The sequence below is a fragment of the Micropterus dolomieu genome, linkage group LG01, assembly GCF_021292245.1.
Source record: "Micropterus dolomieu isolate WLL.071019.BEF.003 ecotype Adirondacks linkage group LG01, ASM2129224v1, whole genome shotgun sequence".
In the NCBI taxonomy this organism is placed as follows: domain Eukaryota; kingdom Metazoa; phylum Chordata; class Actinopteri; order Centrarchiformes; family Centrarchidae; genus Micropterus; species Micropterus dolomieu.
Window position 1 is genome coordinate 33,336,484 of NC_060150.1, and position 21,503 is coordinate 33,357,986.

The window sequence follows — 21,503 nt, forward strand, 5'->3', positions numbered from 1 at the left end:
TGTGTGTGTATAATTAGGACGGCAATTAATGATTATTTTCATTGATTAAGTTCATCGTTTATTCTGCAGATTACTGTTATCAGTTAATCGATACGTCCATAAAATAGATGTTAAATTTAAAATAAAGGCAATAAATCTTCACGTTTCAGAAGCTGAAATTAGGAAATTTTTGCCATTTTGCTTTATTAAACAAGTGTAATGACTAATTATTAAAAGTTGTTGCACAATTGCTTTCTCTTGATCGACTAGCTCTTGTCGGTGTGCGTTTGGGTGCAGGTGTTGAGAATGCTCAAGGCTTGTGTGTAGTTAAGTACGAAAAGCGTAAACATGTGTTCATTATCATTGTGCTTTTTCTGCACCATCTTACATCAGCGACCTATTTTTGCAATTATCAAATACACATATTGCTAAGTATAACTGAAAATTACTTCACTGACACTCCTTACTTCTCTGTGAAACATTCAGTCTGGTGTGTGTGTGTGTGTGTGTGTGTGTGTGTGTGTGTGTACCAGAGGCGGCTGTTGTGGGGGTGAAAGGCACTGATAGCTGAGCGCTGAGAAGCTGCAGTCTCTCTTTCTTCATAGTAAGAGTTTTAATCTGCTCCTCCAGCTTCCTGTTCTCCTCCTGCAGCTGGTGGAGGGACTTCAACATGGCCACCACTGAACGAGAGGGAGGGAGAGAACTGATTGATTTGATTGATTTGATTGATCAGAGTATTATGTATAAATAGTCCTTCTGTCGCAGGTGTAAAGTCAACCCAGGTTTTTCAAACTTCAATTGATTTTACCTTCACTGCAGACTTAATGTTTTGTACTTTTGGGATAAAGCTGTATTGGAGGGATCTTTTCATAAGCGAGAACGCCGACGCTCTGACTTTCTGAAAGGTCGCTCCTTCCTTAAGGCTAAACCATACAACTTAGTGACTGATTAGACAGATATGCTCCACAGGGAGGTCGGAGGTCAAGATCAGCTACAGAACACTGATCCTGGTGCCTGTGCAGATTCAGTGAGGATGAGGATGATTTGCCAACGTGACCTCTTTTATTTTCACTTTACAGAACCCTACAGGCACTGACAGAGATCGACAGATGTTACAATAACAGACTGAGAAAGAAGAGGGAGAAAAAGGCAGTGTGAATGGCAACTGGAAGGCATTTGTTGGCTATCAAATTGATAGGAAGAGAGAAATGGGTCAAAAAGGGATAGGGGGAAAATGATGAGCCATAGAGTGTGTAGCGCTGGTTATCAATATATCTATATATAGTTTCAACACTTTTTTGTGGTACCGACAGAAATGTGTGACTGAAAGTTGGCACTGATGTCTCGCCACATTTGTAATCTTGTCCACGTGTCCTTTAATCAGAGGGTTCCTGATTTAAATTAAATCTGGAAATGTTGCTAAATGATGGATTTTTTTTTTTTTAGACAAGTTCTTGTGCAGCTTGACAATTTTGACAATTTTAACATTTGGTTTGATTCGATTCATTGACAACATCATAATATATTTAGAAGAAATTGCATATCAGACTTTGTCACGGATGAAACATAAAATCTGAATTATGTCCAACTGTTATTACGATGGAGACAATCATTCAATGTCTGACATTACAAAATACCGGGAAAACCACAAAAAATAATCACACGAGCAGGAAACTCAATAATCTATTTTCCCCTCTTCTTTTGCGTCTTCAGGTGTGTGCGTCCTCTCACCGTCTCCCTGCGCTCCCTGCTGCAGCAGGAAGCTCTGCCCTTCGTTCCACTGCCTCTCCAGGAGTTGCTCTATGCTGGTGGCCACTGGGGGCACAGTCTCCGCTCCGCCTCCTCCCACCCCTAGCAACCCCGGCCCCGGCCCCGGCAACGACCCCGAGGAGTCATAGCGGATCTGCAGGCCACCAATGGGAGAGCTGAATGAAGGGGAGAGAGAGCGAGAGAGAGAGAAAGAGCATGGATAGAAAAGGGATAGAGAGGTCAATGGGGAGATTAACGACCCAACATAAACGTCAGACAAACATAGACACTACTGGCTATAAAACTACATCAATTTGTTGTTACAGTGGCCTCTAATGAAAAGGGGCCAGGCTTTCTGTCTGTGTGTGCGAGACGGACAGAGAGAAGGAGAGGGAGGAAGGAACGGGACATCCGAGAGAGAGAGAATGAGGAAAGTGGACTGTCTTGAAGCGATAAATCTTGTGGTGTGTATGCTGAGACAATCTGTTGAGTGTGAAAGAGAGGAAATGAGGGACAGCAGGAGAGATTAAAAGGACAGAAAGAGAGGTACGTAATGTGAAAAACAGGCTGTAATGGCAAGATTTTTTCCACTTTTGAATCAATGTGTCAATCTCACAGCATGATCCAAAAATGTAATTTTTAACTATTAGCTTTATTTACATTGACACATTAAATAATTAAAACATTCTCAAGGTATAAAAAGATGTTAAACATGCTACGGTCACCATATTTTTCTATTAAAATTAAATGTCACCCTTTCCCACACAATGTCCCCTAAATGCAAGACGTGAAATAATAAACTGTGCTTTGTAAAAAATCAAATAACCAGAATAATGGAAACTGAAACCAACCTCATCAAGTGAAATTATCCATCACACAGGGAAGTGGAAACAAACAAAAATGAATTTGTATCAACAATATTCCCATCCTGAAAGATCCATGCAAATATTCCCCAATGAAAGAGATGCAGCAAAACATCAGACTGTCTTTCCATGTGTGGATGAACAAAGACAAAAAAAAAAAAATCTAACCGGAGTTGAGGGATGGTTACCACCTTCAAAAACACAAGTTATCGTTGGCTGAGAGAGCGAAGTTTGCCTGTAGGGGCAAGAGCAAAAGGGAGAGTGTGCATGTGTGTGTGTGAGGAGTGAGAGCAAGCGAGAGGAGACGAGAGGCCAGCGGAGGGAAAAGCAAAGAGGGGGATGGGGGGTGGGGGGGCAGTGAGGAATGTAAATGTGGAGGGATGGGCGGGTGGGGAGGCATCTCTCTGAGTGTGTACTCACCGCGGGGTGGTCTTGGGAGAAGCTCTTATGGAGAAGCCCTGAGCTCCGATGCCGCTGCTGCCGTCTCCCACCTCCTGATCTACACACACACACAAAAATCAATTGCACATCTAAGAACAAGTCCGCACTAAGCTGGCTAAAGTTGAAAAGACTGTGTGTGAAAACGACGTGCATCCACACAAAAACTTTTAGGCCATATTTATTAAGACAAACACAAAGAACGTTCTGGGGAGGGTCAACATCTGGTAAGGAGTGAGACCAACAGCCTGGTTATTCTGCTGTCTACACTGGTTAAACATCTGCTGTGTGCCCTCCTGCTCCCTGGGATCACAAATACTGTGTTTTAACACAGCCAAACTCGTGATTTAATTGTTCTCATTTACAGTTCTTTGACCCGTTTCTGCTGTCAAATAACAGAACAAGCGGAACACAGTGATTTGACTGTGGCGTATAAAGATCACCTATTGACCAAGCGAGCAGCAGATCACGTGCAGACAAAATAAATATAAATACAGCTTGATGACTGTATCGAGTGATTGGCTTTATTGCCATTTAAAATTAGTTGTCTTCTTAACCCTAATGGCTCTCTAACAGCTCGAACATCATACTTAACATTGTTTTATAAGCTCGATACTTCATGACTTTGATTCATTTTATGAGAATTTCTTGTAAACATTATTTTGAACTGATGACTCCAGCTGTGAAACATGCTTATGGATTTTCACATACTCCATATCTGTGATTAGTGTTGACGGCACATCAACGCAACACTACCGCTCCCAAATTCCCAGATATGTCTAATGGCATTTCTTATATTAGAGTTTTATATGACTCAGTTCTAATTGTCCCTAAACAGAAGCACTGTCACTATGTGGGATCACACACTTTTGTGGCAAAAGGAATGTATATATTTGTTCATGTAGTATTTAAAGAAAAGAAATGCCGTCCTCATCCACATGAAAACACATTGTCGTTTTCAGAGTTATCCACTCTGGAGACAGAGTGCCAAAACAAAGGGAAAAACTACTCAAATGTAGCCTGAGTAGCCTGGACGTATTGTAATACTCGTGGCTCTGCAACCTACAAAACTTTGCCTCTCGTCCTTTGTATCTCTTTCACACACGAGCTTTCATTCAAACTGCATGTCTTTCTCTCTCTCCCTCTACCCCCTCTGAGAGTCTCCCTCTCCACCTCCTCCCCCTGGGCCCCTGGCCAGGCGCTTCCTTTCATTTTCCCCTGTAAGAGTAATGAATCACACATGCAAACGCGCACTTTTGCATTTACACACTCGCACAAACTCCCCTCTACTTAAGACGGTCAATCCCAGCTTTTACCCCCACCAGGTCACCACTCTAGTCGCCCGCTCGTCTTTTTTCTCAAGTCTTTTTTTCCCCCTCTCGTAACCCCTTTCCCTCCAGACGCTCAAAAGCAAAGAGAAACGGCTGCCAAAGTAAACAGGCTACATGCATACAAACACGCGCACACCTTGCATGTTTGTGCTCACATGACCCTTACTAGTTCACAAACAGAGCTTCATGCTTGTGTAGCCGCACACGCGTGCTGTAAACTGTGTGTATAACTTTATGGTAAGGAAATGTTCAGGAGGGCTGCATAACAATCACTGTCATTACTGATCAGAGATTAAAATTATTATTATTATATTAGTCAATCAACTAAAAACAACTATTTTCATAAGCAATCAATTATTTCAGTCAATTTTTGAGCAACAAAACTCAGGATTCAGCCCCTCAAATGAGGATTTGCTTCTTTTTCCTGTTTTAAAATAACTGAACTGAATAATATTTGGCTTTTGGACGGTTGACATTTGAAGAAGTCACCTTGCAATCTGAGAGGCATATTTTACAATCTAATATCAAATAATATGGTATGCTTGTTTTTTTCCATGTTAATGCTCACACACACACACTAAAATTCTACTTAGAAATTAAATCTAATGTTTATTTGGGGGAAACACATTCTTATAAAGTGAAATAAAGTTACCACTACATTGTGACAATTTGTTTCCAATGCCAAAATGGTTTTTTTTTCCCAGGGACTACACAAAGCTTGCTTGTGTCTACACACAGAGCCGGTCTAGTATATCTGTTGCATGTACACACACAGCCCTGTGGCCCCCTGTCATTCAGGCTGATTAGTGAGTTGACCTGCAGGTCAGTGCGGATCTGGCTCTGATGACCGGCAGCAGGAACTACCTACCTTCCTCCTCCTCCACCTTGCTCTCTAACTCTCTCTGCTCCTCTCCCTTCTTTTCTCTCGCGTCTCTCCTTGCTATTCAACCAGATGTCTTGTATCAGGAAGTGGCCACTCATTACTGAAGCCACGTCTTACCTCCTTTCATCAGCTCCTCTGCGCTGGACAGACAACAAACCACCTCCTTTTCTACTGCAGGAGCTGAAGGCAGCTCCCGGCCCCTCTCCACACCGCTACCTCAACACATCCCTCCTCTTCCTCTCACAGTGGCCAAAGTTTAGAAGAGAGTTCCAAGTTTGACATGTAAATTATGTGTGTGTGAGCTGATGTGCTTTATTTGTTTGTGAGTGTGTGTGACAAAAAAGAATGGTAAGAGGAGGGGAAATCACGGCGTGTAACTGGAGCTGAGGGGGAGGAGCTTGAAAAAAATCACGAGAGCTGACCCTTGAACTCTCTGTGGGACAGAGGGGGAGTGACCTATCCATTATCTCCCTCTCTTTCTCCCTCTAACACACACACGCATATTTTTGTCACATTCACACACAGCGACATTAGGTACGCTGCCGTACCTGCTGGTGAGGCCTCGGATTGGGCGATGAGTGCCGCCATGGCCGAGTTGGGGTTCAGCCTGTTGCCAAACATGTGGGGAGGAGCGAGGTTGAAGACTGAACCTGGCAGGCCGCTCACCTGTAGACGAAGGCACAGACAGGAATAAGAATAAATCACAAGAAGCCATGTTTCACTGTGACTGAAATCTTGGTTATAATCTCTTGACAGGCAGTTTTTCCCGCCTTTATTAAGTAGCTGGGAATAAAGAAGCAAACAGGAAACAAAGGGGGGAGAAGAGAGAAGAGTGTGACAAGCAACAAAAGTCCCCCCACAAAGCAGTTACAAGGTATGATGATGCTCAACAGGAAGTTGAGAAATTAACATCCAGCAATGTGTCAAGTGGCAAACTGCTTTTCAAAAATAGTGGAAATACCCCTGTGTATTTAGAACAAACAAAATAAATTTTCATTGAATGAAATATCATTTTAGTGCTACAATATATGACTATTTTATTTATTTATATGCATTACATATTTCAGTCAATTATTTTGTTAGTTTTATTAATGAATAGTTTAGTGTCAATAATATCACAAAATAGCCAAAAAATGTCATAATTTCCCAGAGCCTAACAGTGCAAAACACAAATATGATGTTAAATGAGTTTTTTTTTTAAAACAGCAAATTCTCACATTTCAGATGCTGAAACCAGCAGATTTTTGTATTTCTGCTTGGTAGATGACCTAAAAGATTAATTATCAAATTTTTTTCTGTTGATTTTTTGACTATTATTTCAACAATATTTCTGTTAAACTTCTTGAACAGTAGCAAAAAGTAGTCATCTGTGCCTGAGTGGGAATTTTTTGAGTTACTAAACTGATATTTAAATAAAATGCTGCACAGTCACGTGGGTCTTTGGTGCGTATTTTACAGGTGTGTGTTACAGCTTTTTGGAGGTCCGACTGGGACATTATTAAACATTTAATGAGTCTGAGTCCAAAGCTGAGAATCAATCTGATCAATCTGGTTTAAGAATTTAAATTCTCTGGTCTCTACTATTGATTCTGCTTTGTCACAAAGCAGCCACACATTTCCTGCCCCTGAAGCTTATTTGAATGGAGAAAAAAAAAATCTGAATGTGGACTTGACAGCACTTTACTATCTTTTCATGTACAAAAAACAAGGACATATCATGGATCAACAGCTCATTATTCTTTTAAACACAAACACACATGCACAGGGCTCAGAGTGCCTCGACACCCGACAGTACGCTGACGTGCTGACAAAGTGTTTCTGATGCATATAGTTTAATCCAATTAAGGCATTTCCCAAATAAGGTCTGGAGAGGGAAGGGTGGGGTGTTATTAGAGGGGGGAGAGCGAGGGCGGAGCATCAGGAATGGAATCAGATTTATCTAAAAAAACAAAATGGCTGACTGTTTTGGTTGCTGAAGAGTACAAGAAAAAAAAAAAAAGCTATGACCAAAGCATGTGACACGGCGGAAAACTGATTTCAATCAGTGGAGGTTGCTCTTCCACAATTTGTTTTTAAGTTTCAGGAGCGCTGTAATTTCTGATCAAGCTGAAAAGCAAGAGGAAATATTTATTTTAAAAGTTATTTAAAGTTTCTTGGTGTCAAAAGACAATTCTGTAATTTATTGATAGGATTGATATGTTCAAGAGCTTAAATAGTCTGGTACGACTGAGCAGGAAACTGAAGCATGTTCAGAAAATCACTGATCACCAAATTGTTAAATAACACAAAGTTTCACATGTACATTTGTGAAGCTTCGCCTACCTTCCTTTCCCATCTATTGCTCATTCCTATCCAGTTGCTGAAATTTAGGGTGGGGAAACACTAGAAAGCCATAATCTCCTATTACAAATTTATGAAAGTGCTTTGTATAAAATGATAAAATCTGGAAAACATCCTGGAAATAAATGTTAAATGTTACATTTGAAGAAAGAACCTGCCCCCCCACACACACACACACACACACACACACACTAAAATGACTTCAGATTTCTTTCTAGACCCCCCCCCATTCCTCCTTCCCTCTTCCTCCTCCTCTCAGTGTAATAATCCTGCCCCTTTCCCATCAACATTCATTTTTCATTTTCATTCATTTTTCATTCAAAGTCTCTCTCGCACTCCCTTTCACTGTCCTGGGCTGATAGCCAATAACAGTAGGCTGGGAGTCTGCTAGTGGACTGAAAATAGCAAATGGTCTCTGTCACTCACACACACGCACGCACGCACGCACACGCGCTGAGGGAAGCCTGTTGTTGGCGTCCTTCTATAGTTGCATAATTTCTGCAGCCTTGAATCGGGCTGTGTGTGCGTCCCAGATGCCCAGAGCCGTACATCACACTTCACAAACCGACACACACGTTTTTAACAATCTGGACAGAAAGGGGGGAAAATTCTTTCTCTATTAAAAGTCACTCTGGCTTTCTGCTGCTGCTCTCTATTTGTCTCTCTCTCTCTCTCTCACACACACACGTGCAAACACAGGGAGTTACTGCCCAAACTTGTCTATACATGCTGCAAACAGGCGTGATATCCTGTGCTTCCCTGCGCCTCCCGTCCTCTGTATGTGCTGGACAGAGAGGAGCGGGGCAAGACGAAGGCCAGGCCAGGCCAGCGAATTCAAGGCATGAGTGCCCCCCCCCCCCAACCACACACACACAGGCCCAATCCCTCCCTCCATCTATCCCTCCATCCCTACTGTGGTGCTTGTCAGATGTCATTACATCACAGGACAACGGAGGGAGAAAAAGAGAAATGGATGGAACAGAGAGAAGGAAGGTCGAGGGTGAGAGAAAGTGTGTGTGTGTGTGTGTGTGTGTGTGTGTGTGAAAAAGAGAACGAGGGGTGGTAAGTGGACACAGGAGAAAAATGGAGTTGGGTGGACAGAGACAGAGCATGGTCTTTAGGGAGGTTTTGAAAGGATGGGGACACAGGGGTCAGTGACTGAAGATGAGTTTTTCTTTTTTCTTTTAGGGAGATGGGGACAGTGATTACTGGAGTGGGTTGAGCTGTTCGAATTAAGAGTCAGTGCTCTCACTTTTGAATATAAGGGTATTTATGCCAATAGGATACACCGAAAACTATTACACTTTGAATAAAGGCATAACAACTGCAGTCTTATGTGTGAAAATCAACATCCTTCATTTTGATCTGGATAAAACTGTTGCTTTAACATCCGAGGTTTAAACAAAAATAAGGTTAAAATGGCTTAAAAATGCTTGCAATTATCTTGTATCTATAAATAAAAGAATATGGATTAAAAAAAAAAAAATTAAATTATTTTCCTGAAATATGCAGTCTGGACTTTTCCCAGCATTACCCAAAAGCCCCCCACCCCCGCTCTCCACATTAAGGGACATGATGGAAATCAAAATAGTGAGTGCGTATTACAATAACACATAGCCTTGGTGGTTTTTCCAGCTATTGGACACTGAATTTCTGCTTTATTTTCAAAAAGGAAAATCATGGTTTTCCCCCTGTGTGGTATCTTTCTTATTGCATTCCTTCAAATTCCTGGACATTTACCGTAATAAAGAGGCATCACTTCATGTTATAATACAGAACATAATAAAAAACAGACCGTGCACACTAAGGTCAACAGTTACTGAATTAGGCTGGAGAATTTTAGATGTTTCAATGACATGTTTAGAGAAATAATTATAGTATGAATCGTTTTAAAATAATTTTAAAACGATTAATTTTATGCACTGAATAAACAAGACAGCCGCTCTACAGGTGCACCGTTTGAAATCAGCGATAGAATAACTCGCGGAGGAAACACAATCGGCACAAGGTCAGGACACACACATTTCACACATAATTAACATGTGGTGGATTAATAATGGTGCTGAGAAATTTGGTGTGGAAGACGTTTAATTAGTGTGCTTTGGTTTATTTGTGTTCCCACAGTTTATCTGCTCTTCAGCTCAAAGACGCGGGAGATGTGGGTGACATGACATATGCAGACGGTGCTGACTGAAGGTGTGTGTGTTTGTTAAAGAAAGACAGAAAGAAAGATTGAGTGTGTTTAATGAGCATACATTTCTCTGAAGGTAAGAGTGAAGAGGTCATGGAGTTTTTTTTTAGCACAGGTTGTGTGTTTAGACTCACATGTGTGGAGGCTGTGCTGGTTAGCGGTGCGGTGGCAGTGAAGGGAGAGGGAGGGGCTAGTGAAGGCGTGGGCTGCTGTTGTTGTGACAACTCGGAGATGGCTCCGCCCACAGCAACAGCTCCTGTCCCCGACGATGAGCCATCAGCACCAGAGAAAACACCTGTGGAGAAATCAGAAATAACAAATAACAGCGTGATCTTCATATAACACTGCATTTAAATAATAAGATGAAACAATGAATTTTAGACAAATACTGTTGACAGGTGACGCTATAAGCAGGTATAAATAATAAAATTAAAGATTGCTGAATTTCATTCAGCTGCTTCAGTTTCAGGGTCTGGCTTACTTGGACGATAATCCAATATATTATATAATATATTATTACAGACATTTCAACAGAGCCATCATTAATATTATTAACACCTGTGCTTTTCCTTCATAACTAACAGTATAGCAGCTCTAAAATTTGCCTAATTGTTTGTCAATTGTTTCATTCTTGCATTGGGTCTGGATGTTTGGTACATGCATTACTTTGGATTTGATGTTGCTTCACACGATGTCTTTGTCACATAAAAGCCGAACTAAACACATTCTAATTTGACTGACAACTTGTCATTAAACACATAAAACAACCAGAGCGATAAAATATATTTTTTTGCCATTATAACCTTAGAAACCTTAGAACCTTAGAGAAATTACTATAGCAGAGCATGAAGCGTTTACAGGGATAATGGAACATCTAACATTAAGTTTTAAACAAGGTGCCGATCTGTTGACTTCAACCAATTTAATGCATGATTAATAAAAACAAATTTAATGCATGATTAATAAAAACAAATTTAATGCATGATTAATAAAAACAAATTTAATGCATGATTAATAAAATCAACAAATGTAATGCATGATTAAGTATATAGGCCTGCCTGAGTATGCGGGTCAGATAATTTGGTTTATTTATGATCGTAAAATCTCCGTAAATTATAATAAACTCAAGGTCAAACACACACATACACACACAGCTGGTGACCCAAAGTGGCAAAAATCTGACAATAAATCAATCACATTAAGCTTTCACATATTGGGACAGAAGAGAGAGGAGGAAAATCCATCGTCACATTTGTGTATTCTTTGTACTAATTCAGTCAAAAACCCACCATTTTATTCTGCTAATTAAAAATCATGAATATTATACTGCAGAATACACACCCGTTATAAATCACGTACGCAAATACATTACTCCATTTTCACCCGTTTGCATGCGCCATTCTCTTATCTCTTTGCTCTCTCTCTATCCCCTTCCCTCCCCTCACACACCCCTGTGCTCGCCCACTAACCAGGGATAAGCCCTGCCCCTGCCCCCCTTTGACCCCAGCAGGAGGGGAGGAGGGGGTTGGGGGGTAGCAGAGGGCCCCTCAGTCCCACAAAAGCCTGAATGGCTCAGGGCAGCACACATTCACTGGGGGAACAAGAGATCTTTGTGCCAGGAGGGGAGGGGAGGAGGGAGAGCGAGAGATACGAACGCTACATGGGCCTACATACTATTTTTAACGCTTTGTAATACGCACCAGAAAAATTTATTCCCAAAGCAGGGCTGCCGTGACTCAGGGGGCACGAGCTCCTGCAAGATTTTCAGCAGCTGGATTAGAGGGCAAACCAACAGTTTATCAGAGTTTAGCTCACGCCATTGATGAAATGTGTTACGCACAAAGGGGTGGTGCAAAAACAGGGCCAGCAACAGGAGAAAAACACAGGTTCATTTGAATTCATATTGACTTTATGATATAACAATACAGAGGTTATTTAAAATGTCCCAAAATTGACAGGTGTTTATCAATTACAAACTATGTATGCTGTAAATGTTTATTTATTTTCCTGAATTACATAAACATGCTACACAGCTGGTTATTTTCAGATTTGCTTTAAGCAAGCAGGAAGTAAAAGTTCAAGCTAAAATGTTAACGCCAGATTTAAGCAAATGTTTTATGCTGTGATTTAAATTTTTATATAGTTTTATATTATTTTAAATATGGTCCCTTTTAGGTGAAAACCTTGTGGCTCAGGTTGATGTTCACGTTTTAACGGAAAAGCAGGATTACATCCTCCGCCCAAAAAGCTACAACCTGTGCATTAACAAAACTTTCGTTTTATTAAAAAAAAAATAAACCAACAACTTAAAAACGTATATGAGCATGTCAACAACAAGGCTGTTTTAAAGCGATTATCATTGGATTACTGCTTTTTTGATCGAAATTAAAACCCTAGGATGGCAAAACGAAGACAAAGAAGCAAAAAACATTTACACACATATACACACACACACACACACACACCCTGAGCTTGTAAAACCTATACCCTATCTGTGTGATCAATAACATTAAACCCCTGAAGCACAACTGCCTCCATCACCCGACCTTGCTATTCCTTTTCCCTTCCTGCTCAGTACGTCTGTAAGCTTCAACAATATCCACCTTGATTAGTTCAAGCTGGTATTATCACCATAGGAAATCTATGTTGTCTATTTAGGGAAGGTTAAGTCCAATCTAAAAACCAAGTGGACGGCATCGTACTCTGTTGTTCAACAGCTGAATCAGTGTTTTCACTGACAACTCACTCCAAATTCTGTGTAGAAGGAAATGTCCATCCCAGTAGCAGGGTTATGCTGAATACTGGGCCCCGTGGCTTGTTTTTTTGTTGAAAAACTGCAGTTGTTTAATCACAGTTTTAAAAAGGGAATAGGAAAGCTAAATAGAAATGTATTCAAACATCACAGCAATGTGTGGAGGGAGCAGAGCCACATCGAGGGTAGTAAATGTAAAGGGTGGGTGTGTGTGTGTGTGTGTGTGTGTGTGTGTGTGTGTGTGTGTGTGTGTGTGTGTGTCTCTGTGCCTCTGTGCGTGTGTGTGTGTCTCTGTGCGTGTATCACGAAATGTTTGTAGGTCTTCCATAGGCTGATGAAGCCTTATCAGCTACAGAATCAACAACAGTTTGAGCAGAAAACCAAATCCAAGAGTCTCTGCAACTATGAGCAGTTAGAAGGTAGGTAGAAGTAAAACAAGTCAAGGGGTTGAACTACTGTAAATTCACAAGATTTTTTTTTTTTCACTATATGCTTATTTTGCAGAGTTTAACTAATGAAAAACACATTTTCTTATTTACATGAAAGAGCTGTCACTTTGAAACACTTTGTCTCCAATTTTCAGATGTGTTGTCTGTTAGACGTTATCTGCGTGTGTGTGTGTGTTTGTTTTGTCTTGTTTTTCCTTCAGCTTCAAGTGTTTAACAACGTGTGTTTTGGATACATTCCGTTCTCCAAAAATATGCTTGGTACACTGAAGTGCTAAGACTTGTTAAATATACTGATGACTACAATTATTTTATTTTTTTTTGCAATTCAGTTTTAAACTAAAACTTTTATTTATTTTTTTTGCTTTAAAATGAATATTGTGAAGGAAATTTTCAAAGCGCCCAAAAATATTTTTATTCATAATTATCCAAAAATGTTCTTCTAATGCAGAAATGCATTTTACCAAAAACCATGTTCCATCTACACAGTTCAATACGTATGTAAGGGAGAAATTGCAAATACAGGTTTCTCACCAATCTCTAATTTGTTATCTGAGTATTTCCCTTGTTTTCACAACTTCCCTTCACATGTGATTTGCAGTAAAACAGCTGATAATTCAAATTTCACTGGGATTAGGAAAAAAACAACAAAAACATCACATAAATAAGCTAACCATACATGACTGAACAGCAAGACACATGTTGTGTTTTCTTGTCTTTTTTTTTTTTTAATACACACACACACACACACACACACACACACACACACTCCCACAAACCTGAATAAATTAATGTCCACCAAACATCTTTCCTCCCCCACTGCGGTCCAGCAGCTCGTCCGTCCCATCAGTGACCCCCCTGCCATCAAACATTAACCTAGCCAAAATCTAACCCCCTGCCTCTCCCCACCCTCCAACACATATCTATCAGGCTAACTATCTATCCATCAGCACACAGTGGAGTCAGACAGGATGGAGGAGGGAGATAAACGCCAAGATCCTCCCCATTACTGCCCTGCATTAACCCTTAGCTAAATATTTACAGTAGGAAAGGGAACATATAATTCTCAGACACACACATAATGCATAGCCATATATAACCACCCTGTTTTCCCTATCTGCTTTCACCAGCTGTGGCCCACCAGCAGAAATGCTGTAGGGAAAAGCACAAGCACCAACACTGGGATGGACCTCAACCACCACTGCTGCAAAAACTTATATTCAGAACGCAAAACAGCACTAGTCCTCAGGTTTGACTCACACACTCCACTAAGCACCCCTCTGAAAAGACTTTGCAATACACTGGAGAGTTTACAATGATACAGTCATTTCAATGTGTTAGACAGCCAAAACATCTGCCTTTCATAAACAAAATTATAATTTCTTAATCTCAACACCTTAATGCACATGCAAGCAGTCAAAGACTACAACATTTTTTATTGGTTTAGGTTTTTAAATACCCATGTATATTTCACAATATGTAGCCAAGAATGAGACAGTCAAACCAAAACAAACAAAAATGTTTAAATCGGAGTATTATTATACTCCTACTAATCAACCGTATCATTGTCATACTTTTAGAGATATTCTTTAAATGCGCCAATGCATGGCAGTGTCTAATATTTATTATGGATTTTGAAGGTTAACGACACACATCATTTAACAAGATGAATGGATCACTTTGAAAAGTACTGTATATTAATATTTTAGAATGAGGAATCATCAGAAATAGGCTCAATAAGTAACAGACAAAGATTCATAAGGGTCTCTTAAGCAAGAGTCTTGTGTAAAATCGTTACAGAACAGGAACAAATTGGTGATCAGTATCAGATCAGCTGATGCTAAAGATCAGTGATGGATATTGGCCTGATTACTGATTAGCACATATATTCTTCTTTATTTGCATTTGGACTTGGGACTCTGCAAACACACAAATACCTTCAACTGCATAAAGCATCAACAGGTGAGACGAGGATTTGAGGAATGAGCAGAATGTAGGTAAGAGACAGCAGCGGAGAGAAGCAGGAGGAGAGAAACAAAAGGAAGAAAGGGGCGATGTGGGATGTGTGGAGCCATTTTCATCAGCAGAGGGGAACTCCAAAGCATAAAGACAGTTGCCAAGCAACTGAACACGATTGGGGGGGTGGGGGGAGACATACAGATCACTTCCACGTGTGTGAGCAAATAACACATAGACCCGCACTCTGACACACGCACACAAGGAGCCAATTACAACGGAGTGTCAAACCCTCGCTGTTTGTGATTGGTAATGTGAATACACTGCCGCACAGAGGCAGTCCACAAACATTTTGCGTTTCATTCGTCAGCATTTAGTGACGAATGGCAAAGGAAGTGCAGAACAAAAAACGGCAATGCCACACATGAGCCACTTCCCTTTTAATCATTTTGATGACATTACTGTGAGCACCGTGGGACACAACTTCTTTGTCTAACAAGATGTAATCGGCTGATAACTCTTGAATTACACCGGCCCGTTTCCTCACTTTCAGCTGCAAACAGCTATTTCATTATTTCTGGTGATTTGTGTAGCTACAGCAAAATTGTGAAGATAATTTCCTAAACGCATCTGAAAGACGAAGGGATCCAAGAGAGTTTTTCTCATTGTGAGATCTGTGAGGCCTGAGCTTCAAAGAAACTCTCATCACTGTTGTGAAACATGTTTTGTGTGCGTTAGCCTGCTGTGTCCTTCTCACCTGGCCCAGTGGTTACGGAGCTGCTGCTGCTTTGCAGACTCCCATTCCTGAGGAGCGACGGGGACTTCTGAATTCCACCGCTGACACCCATGACCCCCAGCCCCCTTTCTCCTACTCCTCCCACTCCTAATCCACTGCTGGAAACTAAGCCTGGCCGGCCTGAGAGCGTCGAGGATGAAGAGGAAGAAGGGGAGGCGGTGGACGAGGCGGTGTTGGCCGTGGAGGAGGTGGGGAGAGTCAGGGAGGGAGCTGGCTCTGAAGGCTTTACATCCGTGGTGAAGCAAGGTCCAAATCGGTTTCGCCAGTTGCCCTTCTTTTTCTTCTTCACCCCATCTTCCCCTCCTCCTACGGCTGCTCCTCCGATCCCTGGCCCTGAGCTGGAGGGTTGGGGCCGTTTGTAGGCAGCGGACCCACCGAGGCTTGTCGTCTCGCTCGTTGTGTGACTGTGGGAATTCTCATACAGCTTCCCGCCCACTGAAATGATAAGAAAGCAGAACTGAATATTTAAGTATAAAGCCTGCGGGTTCTTGGTGTTTGGTGCGGTGTGTTTGCCAGAGATCCATCAAAGACAAAAAGGAAAGCGCATCCTGCATCATCAGTTCTCTTGTAAATTAGGGCTGCAACTAACGATTACTTTCATTATTAATTCATGTGCTGATTACCTCCTCATTTAATCTATTTGTCGATTGGTCTATAAAATTTCAGGGACTTTGAAAAAGGCACAATTTTCCAGAACAGAAGCAGACATGTCTAAATAGCTTGTCTGACCAACAATTCAAAACCAAATGATATTCTGTTTACTATCACAGAAGATTATTCAGGAACTGAAACCAGAGAGTATTTGCATAAAGGTTTCTGCTTAAAAATGACTAAAAGGAGTACTCCAGCGATTTAGTATTGCGCTTCCATGAAGTTGCAGGAGACAAACCTGATGAAGCAGAGGTTGAGATATCCTGATTATTGGTCCCCAATATGGGTCAAGCTCCAAAAACATTGGATCCTACACTTCCCATCATGCAACATGAACCATCCTTACTGGTAAATGCCCACATCTTTCCCTTCTGCAGTTTATAACGCAGGTTTTCTGTTGAAGTTCAACCCAAGATTACCAAAGTCACTTGAGTCAATCTCTCAGACTTGACAAATCTTCCTGTGAGTGGCCACTTGACTGTGACATGTAAAATTAGTGCACCTTTAACAATTAACCTTTCTGTAATTTTTACTACAAAAAAGGTAAAACCAAAAATATATTTTGATAAAACCATAAGTGATCATCGTCATAGATAAGCGTACCTGCAGACGCCGTAGTGGCGGACATCAGAGAACCGAAGAGAGATGTAGTTCCCTCTGAAGCTCCGCCCTCTGAGCTCGGCTTCACAAGGCAGCTGCTGAAAGATGGAGGAGAGGAGAAGGTGGTCCCGCCTCCAGGGCGCAACGATGAATCTGAGAAACTTAGAAAGTCTGAGGAGGAAGGAGCGGAGGCCGTCTTGCTGGCACTGGTCAACAGGAGACCTGGAAGAAAGAAAGAAAAGTGGTAAATAGAGACATTAACAAAAAAAGTGAGAAATTAAGGGAGAGACCAAGAGTGAAAGTTTCCAAATGACTGTAATTCCATCATCATTGGAGCAACAGAAAGGAGGTAACCGGAATAAGCATTTTATCTGCTCTCCCGCACTCTATCTGCTGTACGGGCTGCCCTCCCTCATTATGTAGTCCTCCCAGGAAACAGAGGAATTGCCTTGAAAGGACCCTTAAAACGCAGACACCATTTCTCCACTTGACACACAAGCACACACACACCTGACCCGGGCTTCAAGGTTCTGATAGTGCAAAACACAGGAGCTCAGTGTGAGCACAGACTCCTTTCAGGTCCTGACCTCCCCACATGTTCATTCTTTCTGTGTGTGTTGGTCTTTTCCCAGACAGGGCCCCGATTACAGGAGCCAGAGGCCAGTCACGACGAAAACACTGTTATCACGGCCACTCACAAAAGTCTGGTGTGTGGCCAAAATCCAGGAAATGACACAACACACACACACATAAAACACATGAATCACACTCTTATTTGGGTTTTAATAACATTGCTGTAACTGCAATTGTGCTGTACTTGCAGTTTTTTTGGTAGGTGGGCCGAGCAGTAACACCAGGTGATTTGTCATTGTGCGGGGTTAAATCCCAGTTGTGGAGAAATTAACATAAAGGGCCATTTGCGGGCATCAATTCACCTTGGTGGAAAGGCCCGGTAGAAGCAGATGCAGATGTGGAGGAGGTTGCCATGGTGACCACGGCGGAGGGGAGGGGTTTCCCTGAGGAGGTGAGAGACTTGCGGCCGCCCCTCTGCCCCGCTGCGTGACTTCCACCGCTGTTCTTCTTGTTCTTCACCTCAGACGCCTTCCCGGCGTCTGCAGCCAAGCCGTCTTTGGAACCGCCGCCGGACAGAGCGGACGACACCTCTTGAAAGTTGGCGGTGGTGAAACGGGCCGTGCCGTCGTCCAGCCGCTTCTGTGAGGGCGCCGGCAGAGAGGCGACACCTCCCACTGAGCTGCTGCTGTTGTAGGCCTGAAGGAGGGAAAGGAATGGGAGGGAGACAGGTCAGTGGAAGGACAAGACGTGTGAAGGATACACAAGAAGAGCTACAAAGGTTAATCAAGGTAAAGAGAAAAAAAGTCAACCAGCCAGCCTTGCTGTAATATTTAACTAGCACAGCCACAATTCCCTCACCTTGTCTGGGACCATGATGTTTGGAAGGACGAGGGAGGGCGACATGTCCATGGTCTTTTTGTGTTTCGGTTTGTGCCTGTCCCGCTCCTTGTGTTTCTGAGCATGGAGAATTGGAGGGGGAAAAAAAAGGAGCAACAAATGGGTGAAGCTTCTTAAGACACGATACAGGAAGGAGAGAAATAAAGACAGACCTCCTACAACTCTTATTTTATAGCCCTCTGGATTTTAGGAACATTGGGAAAATACTGAATATATATGACATATTGGACCAAATATGAAAAAAATACTCTGTAGAAGATTAAAGCCAAAGATATGGCAAAAATAAAAAACTAAAGGTCTGAGGTATGAGGACAGAAGAGGGAGTGTGTGTGTGTGTGTGTGTGTGTGTGTGTGTGTGTGTGTGTGTGTGTGTGTGTGTGTGTGTGTGTGTGTGTTTGGCTGACAGAGAGACAGAAAAAGAGAGCATTGCATTTCAAAGGCTCAGTCTGAGATGAAAGCTTGGAGATCCACAAACACAAAGAGAGTGACGGAAGAGAGATAAAAAGGGGGCAGGAGGCAACAGGAATTCAGCGGGCTGCAGTTTACAGCAGAGCGTGTCTAAGTGCCCTGCGCTGAAACGCACAAGGTCTCCGTCATTTCACCCAATCATATCCTGCTTCTTTGACGATCACAGCTCAATTTACACCCTTGCTATCACACACGTGCCACCACCCTCCTCTCCCGTACCCCTGAGGTGGCGACTGGGTGACAGTGCATTTACACCTCACGTGCACGCCCGGCCACCTTGAAGACTCTCTGCATGTGCGTAGAAGCAGACCTGTGCCCGTACACTCGCTCACATATGCTTTACCATGGACACTTCATGCAGCCACACTCTCGGTGAAAGGCGGCGAAAATATGCAGCGATCCTGAAAGATGACATGGGACTCAACATGCTTATAATGCCCCGCGCCATGACAACCCTGAAACACCAGAAGCTGCCCCTCCCCCGGGGTCTCGTTTAGGAGTGACAGTTTAGCCAGACTTCCTCTATGAATGGCAGTTAACAGACATCAACAGCCAAATCAGGCGGCAGCAGCTCCACTGTAACGTCTCTGCACGCTGGCATCTGCTGATTGTAACCCTCTGGGGTTAAAAAGCGAAGGTGGCAGAGTTCTGTTTGTCTGTGTGTCTGGGTATAACTTGAAACTAAGGCTGTAACTAGCAATCAGTTTTGCTTTTTGTTTTCTGTTACATAACTTATTCCACGCTGCCTGACTCATATTTCAGTATCATATTTTCAGTTTGTTCCAGCTTCCCTATGAAGCGGTATGATTTTTCCACTGGGATTCACATACTGAATGCAACAAATAGACATTTTCCGTTTTGTGCATCATTTTATACACATTTCCCAAAAAAGCTGAATATTTTGTATCTTTGGAAATGTTGGGATCGGCAATGGAATTTAAAGTAGAGTTTGGTGAGTCTAAACAATGTTTAGCTACGGGCCGGTTGCTGTTTAACAGGTTTTAAACCCAAGCGATAATTTTTTTATATGAAAGAAGTAACAGTTTAGTCTATAAAATGTCAAAAAACAGGGAAAGATTTTCCCAGAGCTCAGGGTGGTGGTCGTCAAATTGCTTGCTTTGTCAGAACAACCAGCAACCCATTTGTACTGATCTAAAACAAAAACAAAATAACACATAACAATCAGTAAATTCTCTCTCTTTAAGAGACTGAAATCAGCAAATGTTAAAATAGTTACACGATTATCAAAATAGCCACGTTGTTGCTCCTGCATTGCTGTGTGTGTGCAGGGATTCAACTGACAAAATGCAGGTTGACTCTGGGTCTCGAATCATTGACTTTTGGAGAGCAGCCCTCATTTTCTGTTGGTCAACTTATCAACTTGCGGTTTAGAACTACTTTAACCGATAGTGCCTACCTTGCAAATTGGCTAGAGAAAGCGGATAACCGAAGAGAAATGTCAGACAGAGTGAGCGACACAAACTAAGACGGCAAACTCAAACAGCATCTACTGCAACAAAAAGCAGAGCTGATAGTGGAGAAAAGCGGAGTGAGAGTCGGAGAGGTAAATTCTTTGGGATTCCCTTGTTGTTTTTCATTAACATTCCGGAGGTAGTTGTTGATGGACAGAGGCTGAGCAGAGAGGGTCGGATAACACACACACACCCCCGAAGCACTGGGCGTGGGAAACACAACACACACACAATGTAACCCTGACACACCCTTATCAATCAGGTCAATTGATTATACAGGCAGAGACAAAGGCTTTCAGCGTGTCCTTTTCCCTCTTTCTCTGTTGCTGACCGCTGGCGGCCTGATCATTTGACATGTCCGAGAGCTCTTTGAGCCTGTGTGGGGTAAATATAAGTGGTGGCAGAGGATGAGGGCCACGTCTATTTATCAACAAACCCGAGCAATGAGCAACACAACAGCGGGCTGGAAACCCTCTCTGTCTATGTCGAATGGCGATCATGAGGCTCTGAACTGGGAAACTCAGAAAGTTCACGCATAGGCTTCTTCATTTGGTGACAAAAACTAATTTGTTTCAATTTGGGCTGTAACAATTATATTCATTACCAATTCATCTACCCTTTTATGCCCTTTTTTCCACTGACAGATCATTTTGTCAATAAAATGATGTTCCATAGTGAACATTGCCCATTACCCCACTACCAGATCTCAAGTCGACATGTTTCGAATTGTTTGTTTAGCTCGACCAGCAGTCACAAAATCCAAAAATATTCAACTTATAATCAAATAAAAGAAAGAAAAGCTGCAAATCCTCACATTTGTTAATTGATTACTCACTTGTTAAATCACTACATAAAAACTAACTGCACAATGTAGATAAGTGTGGTACTTTTCCTTGCTGTAATGTAAAGGAATTAAAATGAATTAAATTTTGTCATGTTATGTAACCACTTAAAGGCCTGTGCCAATGATGCAAAGAAAAGGTACTGACTGATAATTTGATACAACATGCATTTTAAACACTTCACAACTCAACGCAATGCCGTCAGGAGGAAGATGAGAGGGGAGGAGGGCTGTGGAGAGGCAAGGGAAGATGGGGGGGGGGGGGGGGGGGGGGGGG

At 42.1% G+C, this 21,503-nt stretch overlaps 1 protein-coding gene across 4 annotated transcripts in view; it reads right to left on the minus strand.

The window, feature by feature from the left end:
• The window catches only part of mllt10 (MLLT10 histone lysine methyltransferase DOT1L cofactor), a 43,358-nt gene that overhangs the window by 3,326 nt on the left and 18,529 nt on the right, over positions 1–21,503 (minus strand). For all 4 annotated transcript variants that reach the window (XM_046065703.1, XM_046065695.1, XM_046065717.1 and 1 more), the window contains 9 exons: positions 18,407–18,502; positions 17,911–18,244; positions 16,979–17,197; positions 15,686–16,159; positions 9,909–10,069; positions 5,792–5,909; positions 3,012–3,090; positions 1,711–1,904; positions 510–659 (listed from right to left, as the gene is read on the minus strand). In XM_046065703.1, coding sequence (XP_045921659.1) covers positions 510–659; positions 1,711–1,904; positions 3,012–3,090; positions 5,792–5,909; positions 9,909–10,069; positions 15,686–16,159; positions 16,979–17,197; positions 17,911–18,244; positions 18,407–18,502 — 1,825 coding nt within the window. The remainder of the gene's footprint in view (positions 1–509; positions 660–1,710; positions 1,905–3,011; positions 3,091–5,791; positions 5,910–9,908; positions 10,070–15,685; positions 16,160–16,978; positions 17,198–17,910; positions 18,245–18,406; positions 18,503–21,503) is intronic.